The 16631-nt window shown below is 50.6% G+C and overlaps 1 protein-coding gene across 2 annotated transcripts; it reads left to right on the top strand.

Moving 5' to 3' along the window:
• Positions 1 to 471: 471 nt before the first annotated feature.
• On the top strand, positions 472 to 15582 carry Has3 (hyaluronan synthase 3). Of its 2 annotated transcripts, none has more exons than XM_048430791.3 (4): positions 472 to 1442; positions 4796 to 5434; positions 9086 to 9187; positions 10063 to 15582. In XM_048430791.3, the coding sequence occupies exons 2-4, from the start codon at positions 4796 to 4798 to the stop codon at positions 10984 to 10986; spliced, it is 1665 nt and encodes a 554-aa protein (XP_048286748.2). In that variant the 5' UTR covers positions 472 to 1442; the 3' UTR covers positions 10987 to 15582. The 2 variants fall into 2 exon arrangements, with proteins under 2 accessions (XP_048286748.2, XP_048286741.2); XM_048430784.3 differs by having other exon boundaries at positions 472 to 1973.
• The last annotated feature ends 1049 nt before the right edge of the window (positions 15583 to 16631 follow it).

Here is a 16631-nt window from a genome sequence, read left to right as displayed (position 1 = left end):
AAGCCCAGTGACCATGTCTTTAGCTGGGCTCTATAGGGCCCCTCGGACGGTCTGGAAGTCTGTACCCAATACAGATGCAACTGTGGCTTCAATATTCAATATTATTTCTGTATTTTATAGATTTACTGGAAGTGCATATCACTTGTATGGAGATCAGAGGACGTGTAGTAGCTGATTATCTCCTTCCAACATGTGAGTCCCAGACATGGAACTCAAGTTTGGTCCAAAGTGTCTTCCCTCACTGGGCCATCTCAACAGCCTTTACGAGCATGCTCTTAGCTGGGCAGTGGTGGCACATGCCTTCAATTCTGGCACTGGGGAGGAAGAGGCAGGAGGATCTCAGTGAATTCCAGGCCAGCCTGGTCTACAGAGTGAGTTCCAGGACAGCCAGGGCTGTTACACAGAGAAGCTCTCTGGAGCTGGGGATAGAACTCAGTGCTTACCATGCATGCATGAAGCCCAGGGATCATTCCCCATCATTGAATAAACTGAGCATGGTGGACCTCACCTGTCCCTTCTCAGTTAAAGGAAGGAGAGTAAGAAATTGAAGGTTATCCTTGGCTATGTAGGAAGCCTTTTAGCCCATACAGTGATCATACAGTGGTGTCTCCTGAAGCAGGGTGTTTGATTTTGCAGGGTGGCCGTGGCTAAACGACAGAGGGACTGTGGATAAGTCTGAGAGGAAAACTTCAAACTGCGGCTCACGTGCCTATAAAATTCTTTCAGCTAGTGAAGTTATCGCTGAAGCTTGGAGGACACAATTTTGTGGGGGGTCAAGGCAGGCTTTCTTGCCTTGGCTGTCCTGGAACTCACTCTGTAGACCAGGCTGACCTCAAACTCACAGAAGTCCGCCTGCCTCTCCCTCATGAGTGTTGGGATTAAAGGCGTGCGCCACCACTGCCCAGCCCGTAAATTCATTTTTAAAACTAGTCTTTAATTATCATTTCTCTTCAAGATTTTCCGGGATGTAAAACCTCAAGGTCTCCAGCTGGCTCTAAACCTCTGCTAACAGCACCCTCCTCTCCTGAACCCCCTCTCCAGCTCACCTCACCCAGCTCAGGGACCTGGAAAGTATGAGCGAGGATGTCAGGTGGAAATTTAAGAGGTCGGGATGTCGGAAATAAAGCTGTGAAAGTGGGGAGGAAGAACTGTCTGGGCTTTAAGACCGGAATCTCCTATGTTCCTGTTAGACCAATCTGCAGCTTTTGCAAACAGCCTTAATATCAGCGCCCCGCTGCGGAATTCAAAGCTCAGCTTGTCACGACTGCTAACACCTTCTTTGACCAGCCTCTTTCTACTTGACAATTTTTCTCTTCTGTTCCTCTCTTGCCACCGGGAAGGTTCCAGAAGAACATTGGGTTTAGGGAGTCCCCTCACATAGCTTACCGCCCCTTGGCGTGCAAAAGTCGGGGGAAGATACTCTGGGCTGGCCGGCTTGCAGGGTGAGTAGTAGGTTTTCAGACTTGGGGAACCGGGTGTGGGGGCGGGGATGGACTGGAAAGATTTTGGAGGTCCCAATGGGTCGTCTGGAAAGTTAACGAAGCTTCAGGTCTAGGCTAGGGACAATGGCCGCCTTTCCGAGGCTACTGGCCCAGAGGTCTGTGCGGAGCAGCGGAGCCTTGGGCTACACTGGGAGTCCCCAGTTTTCCAGGGGGCGCAGAGGCTGCAACTCTCGAGCCGGAGGGGCTGCGTCCACGACGGACCCCGGGTCTGGAGAGCAGCAGCCGGTGACCGGGAATCGGGTGCGCTCGCGGGCTCCGGGATCCCTGCCACTCTTGTCAACTTTCCCGGCCCCGGGAGGAGGAGGGCGGTCGCGCGCAATACTTAAAGGCGGCTCGGCTGGGCCGGCGATCATCAGTCGGAGCGCGCGGCAGCACCGTGGAGGCAGCGCACGGCGGCGGCGGGAGCCGGAGGAGGAGCATGGAGCCGCCGCGGCCCTGCTGAGTACCGGAGCGCGGGCAGCCGGCGGCACGGTGAGCGCATCCAAGGGGCGGGCCGTACGGGACTGCCCCTCCGGCGCCTCTTGCCGCGCCCTGGGGACCCCAGGGCTCTGGGTGGTCAGGGCTGCGGCCGTTTTAGGCTTCCCGGCGGCGGTCCATGCAACCGGTTCCCCACCGATCTCTACTCCCTTTCTTCCAACATCCTGGGCTCCTGCAACCTCTCTCCCTTCCTCCCTTGCGGCTCGTGTTTTGTGAATGAATTAGGAGGCGGGGGACTGTGGTGCGGGGCGCAAGGCTAGAGTGTCCCTCCCCCACTCACGCCCGCAGGGGCTTCGCACCTGCGGGGGACACCAAGATTTCCAGCGATCTGGTCCCCACAGCACGTGTCTTTGAGATGAGCTCCCACTCCTTGCCGGCTCATAGGGGTCCGAGGGCGCCTAGGCGCGGGCGGAGAAGCCGCAGCCGCCAGTGCAAGTTTCCATACCGGTGCGCGTGGGCCCGACTGCAGGGCGCACCTGTCAGAGAAAGAGGCGCTGCGAACCTTGCAGACCCTCAAAGTTTCCCGGCTGGGTAGGGAGGTGTGCGTCCTTGCCTGGAGGTTTTATTTCTTTCCTCCGTTGTCCTACGGCACATCGATCTTGTAAAGCGCCCTAGCCTCCTGCCCTTGAACCCGAGTGCGCCGTAGCTAGCCTGGGCCGGGCTTTCCTGGATCTCTTTTGCGCGGTTGGGGGAAGCGGCCCAGGATATAAGATCCCACTCTTGTCTACCGGCTTAGGGAAATACAGCCCCCCTGTCTAGGCAGGGGACCTCAACCAGAGCCCGCGTCAGAACCTGATTGCACATAGGGTATCTGGCTGCAGAACCTTCTTCGGTCTTCTGTGGGGAGGTGGGTACAAAGGTAGTGCCTCTTAATTCCTGAGGGGGAGGGGTCCGGCCCGCGGATGGAGGGGACTGGCAACAGCCGGGATGTCGCCTTTGTTTGCAGGCACTCTTTCGCCAAGGTACCTGGGGCCATGGGAAGATGAGTAGGGCCTGATTTGGCTGTTTTTTCTTGGATTTTCCGTTCCTTCCCTGGGTCGTGGAAATCGGCACGTGGGTGTGGCCGTGTGTCTTTAGCCAGCCGGGCGAAGCTCAAGCCGGGTGAGGAGCGTGGCGAGAGCTTCGCTAGCTGCCTTGGACCTGACCGGATAGCCTCCGGAACTGCACCGAGGCGGGGCGCCAGGGCGCAGGTTGCTGGGCTAGCCAGGGCACCTCCTCTCCCTTCCCAGAACAAGGCAAGCAGTAGGGCCCGCAGCGTCCCCCCCACCCCCCATGCGTCAGGCAGAGAGGGATCTGCAAGGGACGTAGGCCTGGGGCGTCCTGGGCTGGGTGTGTGCAGGGAGAGCTGGGGTTCCTACAGAGGAATCACGCAGTGGCTCCTGGGGCTGGTGGAGCTTTGAGCCCCAGAGGCCAGGCTTCCCAGAGAGGCCAAGCTGCCTAGCGCCCTTTCAGATCTACATAGCTGGAAGAATGCTTGTGCAGATTGAAGCAGTGACTGCCTGTTCCTCACCCATCCTATGTGAGGGGTGTCCTTAGCAGCAAAGTCTGTTCCTGTTGGGATGGGGCCCCGTTTCAGGGAGATCAGAGTTGAAGCAGGCTTGGAAGTGAGAGGTCATTGTCTGAGACAAGGGTGGAAACGGATTCTCCGGATGGGACAGGTAGCAGCTACCGGGAGAGGAGGGCAAACTCTCCTTACCCCTCTGCTTCATACCCTCTCCCTCGAGGGCTAATGTACATCCATTTGCTGGGAAATTACCTAGATCTGAGAAGCAAGGGATCATTAGCACCACTCCCAGGGACAGGGACACTAAATCTTTGGGCAAGGTCAGGTAGCCAGGAGGCAGTGGAGTTTGTCCAACCCTTGGTCTCTGCTGCCAAGTCCTGGGCTCCTCTCCTTAATGCATAGCTGTTCCCAACAGGGCAGGTGCTAGGAACCCCAACTTAGTTACCAACGGAAACCTGCATTGTTTGCCAGAGTGGCTGGGCAGGGGAGCCTACCAGGGCACTAGGACCAAGTGGGTGAGACTCTCCAGCAGCCATCTCCGCAGTGCCTGCAGCGCTTCCCTCTGGCTCTCCTCTCCATGCTGAACTTGCAGGAGGGCTGTCCATACCCCAACTCTGACCTCCCCATCCCGGTCAGTTTCTCCCCTGGCCTTCTCTCCTGCCTCTCTAGCAAAAGAAAGAGTGAAAGCAAACACCAGGCAGTTCTTACGGACTAGTGGTAGAAAGGCGAAATGATTTGTGCCTGTCCACCTCACAGTCCTTCACGTTCCTGCCCCTGCATTCTCCGTGGGTTTTGGCTATAACAGAGGAACACTTCCCCCTAGACTGCACTCGCCCATCAGAGGTGATGGCTATAGGCCATGAGCTGACACCTGACCCCTCTTCTCCCATGATGCCTGTCTCCCCTGTGAACAGCGTCCCTGCTGAAGCTTACCTATTAGAGGCTTTGGGCTAGGCAGGTCACACTGTCTCACATCCCAGGGGACTAGCCTTTGGTTTATCTACGGTCAGTGCTACTCTAATTCCCTTACATGTCACCGATTTGCTACCTGAACATGCTGTAAGGTTAGGAGTATAACACATTTTACAGTCACACAGCTAAAGGGGGAGTGGGCTGGGCAGATAGAAATGGCAGAACCAGGACTTCAACCCCAGCAGTCTAGCTTCTGAGTTTCTGTGTGAAACTAGTCAAGTTCAATGAAATGATAATGGTTTTTTTGCTAGTGTGTCATTTCTTGTTCTGGGCCTTTCTCTGAGGATGCTCCTCTGAGATTGCTGCCCCCGCCTGACCCCACTATCTCTTCTGTTCCCAGATGCCGGTTCAGCTGACTACGGCCCTGCGTGTGGTGGGCACCAGTCTGTTTGCCCTGGTGGTGCTAGGGGGCATCCTGGCAGCCTATGTGACAGGCTACCAGTTTATCCACACAGAAAAGCACTACTTGTCCTTTGGCCTCTACGGTGCCATCCTGGGTCTACATTTGCTCATCCAGAGCCTGTTTGCCTTCCTGGAGCACCGTCGCATGCGCAGGGCAGAGCGCCCACTGAAGCTACATTGCTCTCAGAGGCGACGTTCGGTGGCACTCTGCATTGCTGCCTACCAAGAGGACCCTGAGTACTTGCGCAAGTGCCTGCGTTCAGCTCAGCGCATTGCCTTTCCGAACCTCAAGGTGGTCATGGTAGTGGATGGCAATCGCCAGGAAGATGCCTACATGCTGGACATCTTCCACGAGGTTCTGGGTGGCACTGAGCAAGCTGGCTTCTTTGTATGGCGTAGCAATTTCCATGAGGCGGGTGAAGGAGAAACAGAGGCCAGCCTACAGGAAGGCATGGAGCGTGTGCGAGCCGTGGTGTGGGCCAGCACCTTCTCATGTATCATGCAGAAATGGGGAGGCAAGCGTGAAGTCATGTACACAGCCTTCAAGGCCCTTGGCAACTCAGTGGACTACATCCAGGTAAGGCTGCCTCCCTAGAAGTGTGTGCACACCGGCACACACTCTCTCCTCAGGCAACTTAAATCTGCTGTCGCCACCCCTCCTCACCCATAAGCAAGGCACAGTAGTTCTGAAGAAACCCTGGGTTGTCCAAACCTGGGCTGTGGTTCTGTTGGTAACTGGGCAGACTTTTGAACTGGTGTCCCCATAATAACAGCAGCAAAAGGGTGCACAGTACTGACTTCATAGCAAGCACTATTGGGGTGCTTCAAATACACCCATTCTTTTAACCCTTACAGTAGCTCTGCAGGTCAGTGCTGCTCTTTCTAGGTTTACAGAAAGGCGAACAGAAATTGAGAGGATCACTTGCTTAGGTCAAACAGCAGACCAAATGCGAGCCCTGCAGTCTATCCACGGCCTGCTTTTAGCCTTGGCTCACTCCAGGCAATAGGGTGACCAAACACCATAAGGAAGTTTGAAGAGAGAACTAGAGAGACAGCTTGGCAGTTAAGAGCACTGGCTGGCTGTTCTGGTGGACCCACCTTCCATTCCCAGAACCCATGCAGCAAACAACCTAACTTTAGTTCCAGAGTATCTGACACCCTCTTATGGCCTTTGTAGGTAGTGCATGCACATGATGCAGACTTACATGTAGACAAAACACTCATACACATAATAATAATTTTTTTTTCTTTTTGGTTTTTGGAGAAAAGGTTTCTCTGTGTAGCCCTGGCAGTCCTGGGACAAGCTCTGTAGACCAGGCTGGCTTTGAACTCACAGAGATTCGCCCGCCTCTCCCTCCTGAGTGCTGGGATTAAAGGTGGGCACCATCACATGACATAAAAATGAGTCTTAAAGAAAAGTATAATGAATAAAAGGATTCTGCTAAACACCACTCAGCTTTGTTTGAGTTAGGGCCACAAAGTCCTGTTTTTCCTAGTGTTGAATCGTGTCTGACAGCTGGAGGGACGCAGGCATATGAATGGCCAACTTTCTTTTTCCAGTGTTGGCAGGGCTGGAACTCAAACAGACCCTGCCCAGATCCTGATCAAGTGGTCACTGGCACCAGTCTCGAAATTCTATTAGACTGGCAAGGTTTGCATGGCTTAAAATTGCAAATGCTCACTAGAGAGCAAGAAACATGAAAAGGACACGTCTCAGTACCGACTAGAAACAGACAACTCAGCTGCCCAGGTTCTGGTCCAGAATTCCTCACAGCCTCTGTGACTTCTACACCTGCCAAAGGGTTCTGCCATCTGTTTACAAACACCGAGAGAACAGTAGCTGTTTGGTAGCCACGGAGTACTGAGTCCATCTTATTGGCATCATGCTCAGTCCCTGAATACTACGAAGTGTTCGATAGTATAAAGTTAGCTTGTGTGTGTGTGTGTGTGTGTGTGTGTGTGTGTGTGTGTGTGTGTATGTGTGTGTTTCTCCCCAAGACAGGGTTTCATTGTATGCCTGGCTGTCCTGGAACTTGCTTTGTAGACCAGGCTGGACTTGAACTCACAGAGATCTGCCTGCCTCTGCCTCCCAGTGCTGGGATTAAAGGGGTACAACCACCACTGCCCAGCCCTACGTTGTTTTAAAGATTGCTTTTATTTTATATGTATGGATATTTTGCCTGCATAATATGTCTGTGCACCATGTGTGGTTGGTGTTCATGGAAGCCAGAAGAAGGAATTTGATTCCCTAGGACTGTAGCTATAGGCAGCTATAGTAGTGGGAATGGAACTTGGGTCCTCTGGAAGATCAGCCAATGCTCTTAACTGTTGAGCAACTCTCTAGCCCCACTCTCTTTTTAATGTTATCCTTGTATAATAGTTGACTTGTTTGTCTTTTTCTAAATTCATGGACCCAAGTATGTAAGCAGGGATGTGTCTAGAAGGCTGTTGATTCTGCAGTTTACCTGGGAACTTGGGGTCTTTGTTAAACTTTTCTTAGAACCCAGAAGCACAAGAAAAAGCCCTTTGTCTTGATAACTGCTCAGGCAACAATAACTTTATCAGCCATTCCCTGAAGCATAGGAGCTGACCAAACCGGCTTTGCCTGTTTTCATCACCTGTGTTCTGGTGGACTTTCAGTCTCCCACTAAAGCCATGCTCTACTTCTACTCTTCATGGTCCTGAGCCGCAACCTAAGGCAGCCCTGGTTACAGCCAGTGCACATTTGCTGGGTTTCAGCCACCCTTCCAACAGCCCTGCTAAAGATGTATCGCTCCTCTGTGGGGAAAAACAAACCTTGCCCAGCCAGGGGAGACCCGGGCAGACGTTACTCTTCCTTCCCTAACTGCATAGTTAGGACCTTCCTGGAGTGGGTGAAGCAAAACGCACAGAGAATGGGTTAGAAATGGTCACTGAAGCCGGGCGGTGGTGATGCACGCCCCTAATCCCAGCACTGGGAGGCAGAGGCAGGCGGGTCTCTGTGAGTTCAAGGCCAGCCTGGTCTACAAGAGCTAGTTCCAGGACAGGCTCCAAAGCTACAGAGAAACCCTGTCTCAAAAAACAAAAACAAAAGGAAGGAAGGTAAGAAGGAAGAAAGGAGAGAGAGAGAGAGAGAGAGAGAGAGAGAGAGAGAGAGAGTCACTGAGTCAAGACCAGCAGCATTGCGCAGTTGACCTTTAAATTGAGGCGGTTCTGGGATGGAAGGAAGCCTGGTGGGAGGACAGAGGAAGCAGAATTGGTGCTGATGGCTATACACTCCCCCTTTAGCGTCCTGCTGCTTGTTTGTGCCACCTTGTCTTCTAACATGAAGAGAACCAGGAAGGCTGGGGTGTCAGAGGCAGCCTCATTTTTTTTTTTTTTTTTGTTCTGGAAATTTAATTAAGGGCCTTATGCCAGCAACTTTAGTAAAAGCTTCTAAGGGATTTGAGTTTATCTGCTCAGAGAACAGTGACCATTGAGCCCAATAAGTGGTTAGTAAACCCAATTTCTCTGCCCAGTGGAATGCCAGGACCATCTCAGTAACTTCAAAAAGCATACAGAAAAGGCTGGTCATGGTGGCTCACAACTTCGGTCCCAGCAGCTAGGAGGCAGAGGCGGGCAGATCTCTGCGTTCAAGGCCTTTCTGGTCTACATAGCGCTTCAGCACAGCCATGGCTACATAAAGAAATGAAAGGAAGGAAAGAAGGCAGGCAGGGAGTCAGCCACCACGGTACATGTTTCCAGAGCTCAGGTGCAGCCAACAGCGGTACGATGCAGGGTGTGATTGCTGGCAACTGCTGCCAGCTTCCGGGTTTATTCAGAGCAGGTCAGATAAGACGAGCTGTTGGCCTCAGATACCTGTCATAAAGACTAGGCCAAGATTCCAAGCACAGAATGTTTGGGCAGCAGCAGCTTCGTCTCATGGAGGGGCTTTTGGGCAGGTAGACTCATTCTTATCCCAGGGCTGTAGGTTCAGCAGGAGGCCACTGTTAGCAAGCTACCTGTGAGAGCTCTCAGCAGCAGCCATGACATCATCTTCTGGGCCGCTCTCCTTAGCCTCCCGGTACCTCAACCTTAGCCTTCGCATTTCCTTACTTCCCTTTGCACTCCCCTCCCCCTTTCTACCTAGCATAGGGAAATTTGCTGGAAGTGAATGGGAGAGGGGTCAGGTTTCTCAGGTAGGAGCAGCCTCCTGAGGCGGGAGGGTACTTATACAGGCCTGCAGCGCTGACCATGCACTTCCCTGCAGGTGTGTGACTCTGACACCGTGCTGGACCCAGCTTGCACCATTGAGATGCTCCGAGTCTTGGAAGAAGATCCTCGAGTAGGGGGTGTTGGAGGAGATGTCCAAGTAAGAAGTAACCAAGAGTTCCTGGGGTTCGGGCTGGCCTTTCCGGTTTACAAGCCCAGTGGCATATGCCTGGGAAATGAATCTGGACTTACTAGCATCTGGGGAGCAGTTTCCCTGATAGTTTTTGTTGGTCTTTAAGGGCTCACTTCACTGACTGCCCAACTCATTTCTTGCTCTTACTGAACATGAGTAAGGGGAGGGGAGCATTAGAAAATTTGAAGAAGCGGGCTGGAGAGATGGCTCATCTATTAAGATTACTGCTGCTCTTGCAAAGGGCCCAGGTTCAATCACAGCATCTACATGATGGCTCACAACAGATCCTAACTGCAGTTCTAGGGGATCTGATGCCCTCTTCTGGCCTTCACAGGCGTGCATGTCAGTGGTGAACAGACATACATATAGGAAACATTCATACACAAAATAAATTTAAAATTTTCTTTTGAAAGCCCATGTATTTGGAATGACATAGGATCTGGATACTGCAGGTCTCAGAAATAACTTCCTTTTGGACTGATAGTGTAGCAGATAGCTCCCAAGTTAGTTCCTTGAAAAGCCCATGTTCTAAGGAACTCAGACTGAAGAGCTGTAGGGAGTATGTTAAGCACACAGAGGCAATGGCATGTCATCTTAAGGGCGTTCCAACCACCAATGCCTCTCCTAAGACCAGGCACTGACTCCTGGAGCATCCTAACTGGGAGTCAGTGCAGATGTAAAGGTGGCTGGGGCTGGAGGCTGGGACTCCATATAACCACTCCGAGTTTCGGGTTCCTCAGTTCTAGTAAGTTCAGAACCAACATCCAGGATTGTGAGCAGTAGGCTGTGGAACTCAGGGTGGAAAGGCCTCGGATGAATACAGAATCTCTGTCCCCTTACAGATCCTCAACAAGTATGATTCATGGATCTCCTTCCTGAGCAGTGTGAGGTACTGGATGGCCTTCAACGTGGAGCGGGCCTGCCAGTCCTACTTCGGCTGTGTGCAATGTATCAGCGGGCCTTTGGGCATGTACCGCAACAGCCTCCTCCAGCAGTTCCTGGAGGACTGGTACCATCAGAAGTTCCTAGGCAGCAAGTGCAGCTTCGGGGATGATCGGCACCTTACCAACCGAGTCCTGAGTCTTGGCTACCGGACTAAGTATACAGCACGCTCTAAGTGCCTCACGGAGACCCCCACTAAGTACCTCAGATGGCTCAACCAGCAGACCCGCTGGAGCAAGTCTTACTTCCGGGAATGGCTCTATAATTCTCTGTGGTTCCATAAGCACCACCTTTGGATGACCTATGAATCAGTGGTCACAGGCTTCTTCCCATTCTTCCTCATCGCCACAGTCATACAACTTTTCTACCGTGGTCGCATCTGGAACATTCTCCTCTTCCTGCTGACGGTGCAGCTGGTGGGCATTATCAAGGCTACCTATGCCTGCTTCCTTCGAGGCAATGCAGAGATGATCTTCATGTCTCTCTACTCCCTTCTCTATATGTCCAGCCTCCTGCCAGCCAAGATCTTTGCCATTGCCACCATCAACAAGTCTGGCTGGGGCACTTCTGGCCGAAAAACCATTGTAGTGAACTTCATTGGTTTAATCCCTGTGTCCATCTGGGTAGCTGTTCTTTTAGGTGGCCTAGCATACACAGCTTACTGCCAGGACCTGTTCAGTGAGACTGAGCTAGCCTTCCTAGTCTCTGGGGCCATCCTGTACGGCTGCTACTGGGTGGCCCTCCTCATGCTCTATCTGGCCATTATTGCCCGGAGGTGTGGGAAGAAGCCAGAGCAGTACAGCCTGGCTTTCGCTGAGGTGTGATCTAACCCCTAAGTAAAGTGGGAGAAGTGCAATGGGTAAGGGAGGGGAGGGGAATGGAAAAGATGGGGTGGGAGGGTGCAGGGAGTGTTGTGTTCTAGTTTCATGGCCGAAAGGACAAATCTGAAATGCGAAGAACTGTGACTGTGGTGTGGCCTGAGGAGCTCTCTGCTTTCGAAGCTCAGCACTGATTCTTCAGGCGCAGGGCAGACAGACTTGTCTGTTCCCTGTCTGCTTGCCCTTGCACAGGCAGTGATCTCGGAGAAGATTTTACTTCCTCTGTTAACTACAGCGAGCCCAGAAATGTGCTAAAGCAAGTGCTAACGTCCGTCCTGTGACAACTTCTGGTACAGAAGCAAGCAATGACAGACTTTAGGAAAAGGTCCTCCTACCCCATTTGAACATGAGGTATAAGAGAAGTTCCCATCAAGTCTGGTCAGCTAGTATCCCCGTCCCCAATCTCTAGTTAGCCATCAATGCATTACGATTGTGCCTGAGATAACAAGGCTGGGAAGCCTGATCTTTGATCAGAAAACAGGGTCTAAGAAATGGTGCTTTATGTAATACACTCCACATCAAAACATGCCAGGGATAAACCGAGCCACCAGGAGTTAAGTACTACGTTTGGTGGTGTTTTTGTGCATATTATATAAAGGAAAGTTTGGTCAGGTGTCATGGGTGCAATCCCAGCACTTGGAAGGTAGACATAACAGATCAGAGGTACAAGGCCAGGTAGGGTTACCTGAGCTCCCAACTCTTACAAAAATAATTTGACAGGATGGACAGAGAGATTGTTGGGGTGCTAAAAAAAAACCACAGAAGCCTTGGACTGAATGTGTTCCAATTGGAAACTGCTCAGACTTTACAAGGGTTTCAAAATTGTCAAGAGATTGTACTGAGCAGATCAAATCTACCAGGAAGCTCAAAACCCAATGTGTTCAGAGAAGACTTAGTTACTATTTTGGCTCATTCACACCTGAATTCCACTCAAATTCAGCTCTGATCTGAGGCCAGACATCCTACTTGATATTTCATTTCCTTCAAAGGCACACAGTTGTTCTTGGTTGTGATTTTCTAGTGGGGGGAGCCGCAGTTACCTCTTCATTTTCATGGGGAAGCTTCTTCACGTGGCAGAGAACAAACTCTTACAAGACTTACAAGGCTGCCCCCTACATGCATGGAAAGAATACCATCGCTGATCACACCGTTTTTCATCACAGAACTGGTCAGTAACGTGGCAGCTGGTTGGCATGTGTGACTTTTAGATAACTGTTCTCGACAATCATCCCCAGTGGAAAGCTTTCTGGTGTTGCCCAAATGAACTCTCAAATCCAAGTTGGTCAACTTTAAGACAATCCATTTTCCTCAGTGGCTTCTCCAAGGAATCCTATGGCCAGGTAGTGGATACTCTGTTTGCTCTCCAGTCTGAAAACCAAACTAGGAGCTGGAATTGATCCAACAGTCTTCAGACCTCTCACCACTCTGAGCTGCTTGATTTTCCTGCTTCTTTGGGGGAATGCTTACATTTTGGTATCTTTTTGAAATCGAGCAGACTCGGCTTTTGGATCTAAAACCTGGGAGCATGACTAAGCCTTTGACTTTAGGGGTGCTTATACTTGTTCCAAACATTTGTTCTCAGAGGGGCCAGCTAACCCCTCAGAACCAACACTAAGGTGGAAAGCGGTGTTCACAGGTGCTTCCTACAAAGGAATGAAGTGCACTCGGAACCACAGATGGGCAAACCCTGCCTTTTCCCTTCCTCTCATGAGCGCAAGGGTTTTCCAGATGTAGCTAATAGTTGCCACAGCACACAGACCTCAAGTTTCCAATAAACTTGCTGACTGTTATCAAGCCCAACCAATGGTGGCTGGGAAGCAGCAGCCATTTGTTAAAGGCCGTTGCTCTGGGCTCTTCTGCAATGGAGGCAATCCGGTCGTTCAACCACAGGGCGTGTTTCTCTTCAGCTTTTACTTGAAGGTTAGTACAGGACAGTGGACTCCGGATGAAAACTGCTGTCCTAACATCACTCCTTTGCCTTGCACTGTGGTCGACGTTCCTCAGATTAAAGATGCAGGTACAGTAGTGAGCTTACAACATTTGACCTCGACTGGATTTTCTAATTTATTTTGTAAGTTTTTCAGCAGCAAAACTAAACTGGGTCTACAGCTGTATCCCTGTTTCTTGCAAGGGAAGAGCCTTTATATAATGAGACTCATTTTGAGTTTTCTTCATTGGAAATTTCAGCCTCTTTTGTATTACTTCTACAATTTGTAAACATATTTATTTTTACCTGCTTTTTTCTTTTTTAATAAGGAGGGAACTTTATTTAACATAAGGGTGGGAGGGAATCAGAAGGGAGGTGGCTTTGGTGGTAATGTTCATATCACAGCCATTGAGCACAATGCATGGGCCTCTTGCCTCTTAAGCAAAGTCACACTGCAGAGGTGTGCAGCGCGGGCTCATCTTCAGGTAAGCCTCTTTGCTCACTGCTGTCTACCATGCCCAAGCCCTTCCTACCTAAGCAGTTTTCCAGAAGCATGGCTCCTTTGAGTTTCTAGCCTAGACCATCTAAGTTCACAACCTTAACATCAGACTTAGAGCCATCCTTCTCCTTGAAGTCTTAGATGAAGCCATGCAGTCCTTTTACTGTCTGTACTTAAGGGTGATCTTGCTCCCAACATGCTGGGGCCATACTCCGAACTGCACTGTCTAGCAATGGGGCTGTGACTAGCCTTTTCACAGGAAGCTCCTTGTCCAGGAATGGTGGCGGTTGAGAACTCTCGCTGCTGCTTATGCAGGCTGGCCATGCTCCAGCTCAAGTTTTCCCTGACTTATTTCGAAAGCATTCTAAAGATATGATCCTCCTTGAACTCAAATCCAGGAGCTGCTCCTGTTCCTCCAGGTTGCCAGACAAATCATAGGTGGAAATTCCTCAGTGTGCAACAGAACGCTGCCAGGACCCCCTGCAGCTTCACAAGCTCTACCATCTTTCTCAGTGCTGTTGTCATTGCAAGTGCCACAACCAATGCCCCTCACCCACCCACCAGCAGCTGCTTCTCCTCCGCACCCCTGGGACTCTGATAGCAGAGCTCCACTTCTGTCATCCTCCTTGCTGATGTTCATGTTCTTTACTCCAGCATCATCTAGTGAGGATGCAGGCTGAAGATACTGGCTCCTCTTTATCCAGGACCACCTCTCCACTCTGGGTAATTGGTGCTGACCTTTGTCCAACAGTATGGAACCTAACTCCATACAGCAGTATGGAACTCCCTTTTTTGAGTCTACTGCTCAAGAGGCTATATGTCATCTTCCGGCACTACCACTCTGAGGACTTTCTTAGTCATCTTAAAGGTCACCATCTCCTTGAGTGTAAAATATTGAGAAGCTAAGGCCCTGCTGAACTTGTAGTTGCAGGCTAACCCAATTCTGCCAATTCTCATTCATGAGACCATTGGCATGGAAGGTATCGAGTCCGTTCTTCTCCAATTCCCACACAGCAAAGGTTTTGCTGTGTGGAGACCACTTGCATGGTGGGGTTTGGTACAAAGCAGGTGCTAGGGCTATTTCCACAGCCCCACATTTTTTTTTTTAAGTTTTATTATGTATACAGCATTCTCAGTGTTCTGTCTGCATGTATACCTGCAGGTCAGAAGAGGGCACCAGATCTCATTACAGATGGTTGTGAGCCACCATGTGGTTGCTGGGAATTGAACTCAGGACCTTTGGAAGGGCAGACAGTGCTCTTAACCACTGAGCCATCTCTCCAGCCCCAGTCCCACATTCTTCTTGGCCAACTTTTCATCTGCCAGGCTCACATTCCCCAGCAGCATACCTTCCTCCTCTTGCACCACTCCTTTTGTTCTTAAAGATCAGTATCTTAATGGCATGCTCCTCAGTGAGGTCCTGCAGGTCTCTACCCAAACTCTTTCACCAGCACTGATGCCAATCTCTTATCTCTTCCACCAGATTAGTCCTCTCCTCTGCCAAACATTCTGTAGCTCCTCGCCATCCAAGCTTTGGTGCTCCCCAAGGCAGGGATCATACTCCCTCAACTTCTGGCTCAGGAGTGCCTTTCTTGAAGCTCTCTCTAAAGGATGTGGGATTGAACCCTTGGCTGGACGTGGCTGAGTCGGTCTGAAGGCTGAGCTGGATGGGGCGTCCCACTCTCTGGCCTCTCTGCTGCTCAGAGGGCTGTGCAGCACCATTAGGACCTGAGCTCCCAACTCCTCCCCCACTCCCAACTCCACCTCTGTTGACTGCAGGTGCCATTCTGGTGCTGTTTCTTGTATTCCTGATGTTGCTATGGCAGCTTGATGATGCGCCTGTGCCAGCCACCACTGGTTCTAGCCACCTTTCTCTCAAAGGAGCTCGATGACCCCACAGTTAGTGCTAAATTGGCCTTATTGGGCCACCACCAAGCCCTGATGCCACGAAATGCAAATAATTCTGGGTGACAAGGCAGCTGCCAACCTGTTGCTGGCAACCACGAGCGGCTGCTTCTGACACTGTCATTTTCATTGTCCTTGGAGATTAGCTTTTTGTTGTTTTCAGGTCAAGAAATTTTTTACTGAACTTATCAAAATAAAAACTCTTCCACAATGCTGGTGTGTCCATTGCTGTGAAAAAGCACCCAGGTGAGCTTCAGGAGGAAGTTCACCCTGGCTCACACTTTTGGTCTCCTACCACTTTACTGTTCTGGGTACATGGTGAGGCAGAGTATCACAGAAGGGAGCTGGTACTCAGGCAAAGCTACTCACCTAAGCTGCAGGGAAGCAGAGAGCTAGAGGAAGGCAGGGACAAAAGACACCTCTCCAATCTATGTTCATATGACTAACTCTCTCCAGCTATGCTCTGCCTAAAGCCTGCATCACTTACCAATTAGACTCTATCAGCAGGGCTGCTTCTCCACTCATGTCCAAGAATCCACCTCCTACCTCTATTATAGAGCTTTGCTGGGGACCAAGTCTTCAACACATGAGGTTAGAAGTTTAGATCTAAAGAAACAGCTGGGATCTCAGAGCTATGTCCTCTTGTACTTAATAAGCCTGATTCCTACTCTAGTTTTAAAAGGACTAATGGTATAAATGGTAACAGTGGAATTCAGAAGTAGAATAAGAGGCCAGCAAGATGATGGCCCAGGAGTAAAAGCAACCTACGACCAAGCCTGATGACCTGAGCTCAATCCTTGGGATCCACATGGTAGATGACCACTGCCCCACCCCCAATTGTCCTGACTCCCATACATGCAAAACCAGTATGAGTGCACACACATCACTCAAATATTTAAAATGCTGGGCTGGAGAGATGGCTTGGCGGTTAAGGGCACTGACTGCTCTTCCAGAGGTCCTGAGTTCAATTCCCAGCAACCACATGGTGGCTCATAACCACTTATAATGAGATCTGGTGCCTGGCCTACAGGCAGGATACTGTATAAATATTTAAAAAAAAAAAGGAAGCGGAAAGACATTAAAAAAAATTAAAATGCTGATTTAAAAAAATTTCAAAAATAGGGCAAGTTGTGACACTTGCATCAATTTCGGGAATTAAGTCACTCAGGACATCCTAACACGACACATGCGTGAATGCTCATGCATACACAGTATCAGTAAATCTCAGTCTCATGAAATAACTATCAGATGCAGTCTCCC

Source organism: Myodes glareolus, chromosome 22, assembly GCF_982192425.1.
Source record: "Myodes glareolus chromosome 22, mMyoGla1.1, whole genome shotgun sequence".
In the NCBI taxonomy this organism is placed as follows: Eukaryota; Metazoa; Chordata; class Mammalia; order Rodentia; family Cricetidae; genus Myodes; species Myodes glareolus.
Note: the sequence above shows the minus strand (reverse complement) of the source record. Positions and strands in the feature narration are given on the sequence as shown.

What these genes read in the sequence shown, in the direction of transcription:
- Has3 (XM_048430784.3), top strand. Translation starts at nt 1,566, where the DNA reads ATGGCCGCCTTTCCGAGGCTACTGGCCCAGAGGTCTGTGCGGAGCAGC. An exon ending in ACTCAGTGGACTACATCCAG is followed by an intron (nt 5,435 to 9,085) that starts GTAAGGCTGCCT and finishes ACTTCCCTGCAG; the next exon opens with GTGTGTGACTCTGACACCGT. An exon ending in GTGTTGGAGGAGATGTCCAA is followed by an intron (nt 9,188 to 10,062) that starts GTAAGAAGTAAC and finishes GTCCCCTTACAG; the next exon opens with ATCCTCAACAAGTATGATTC.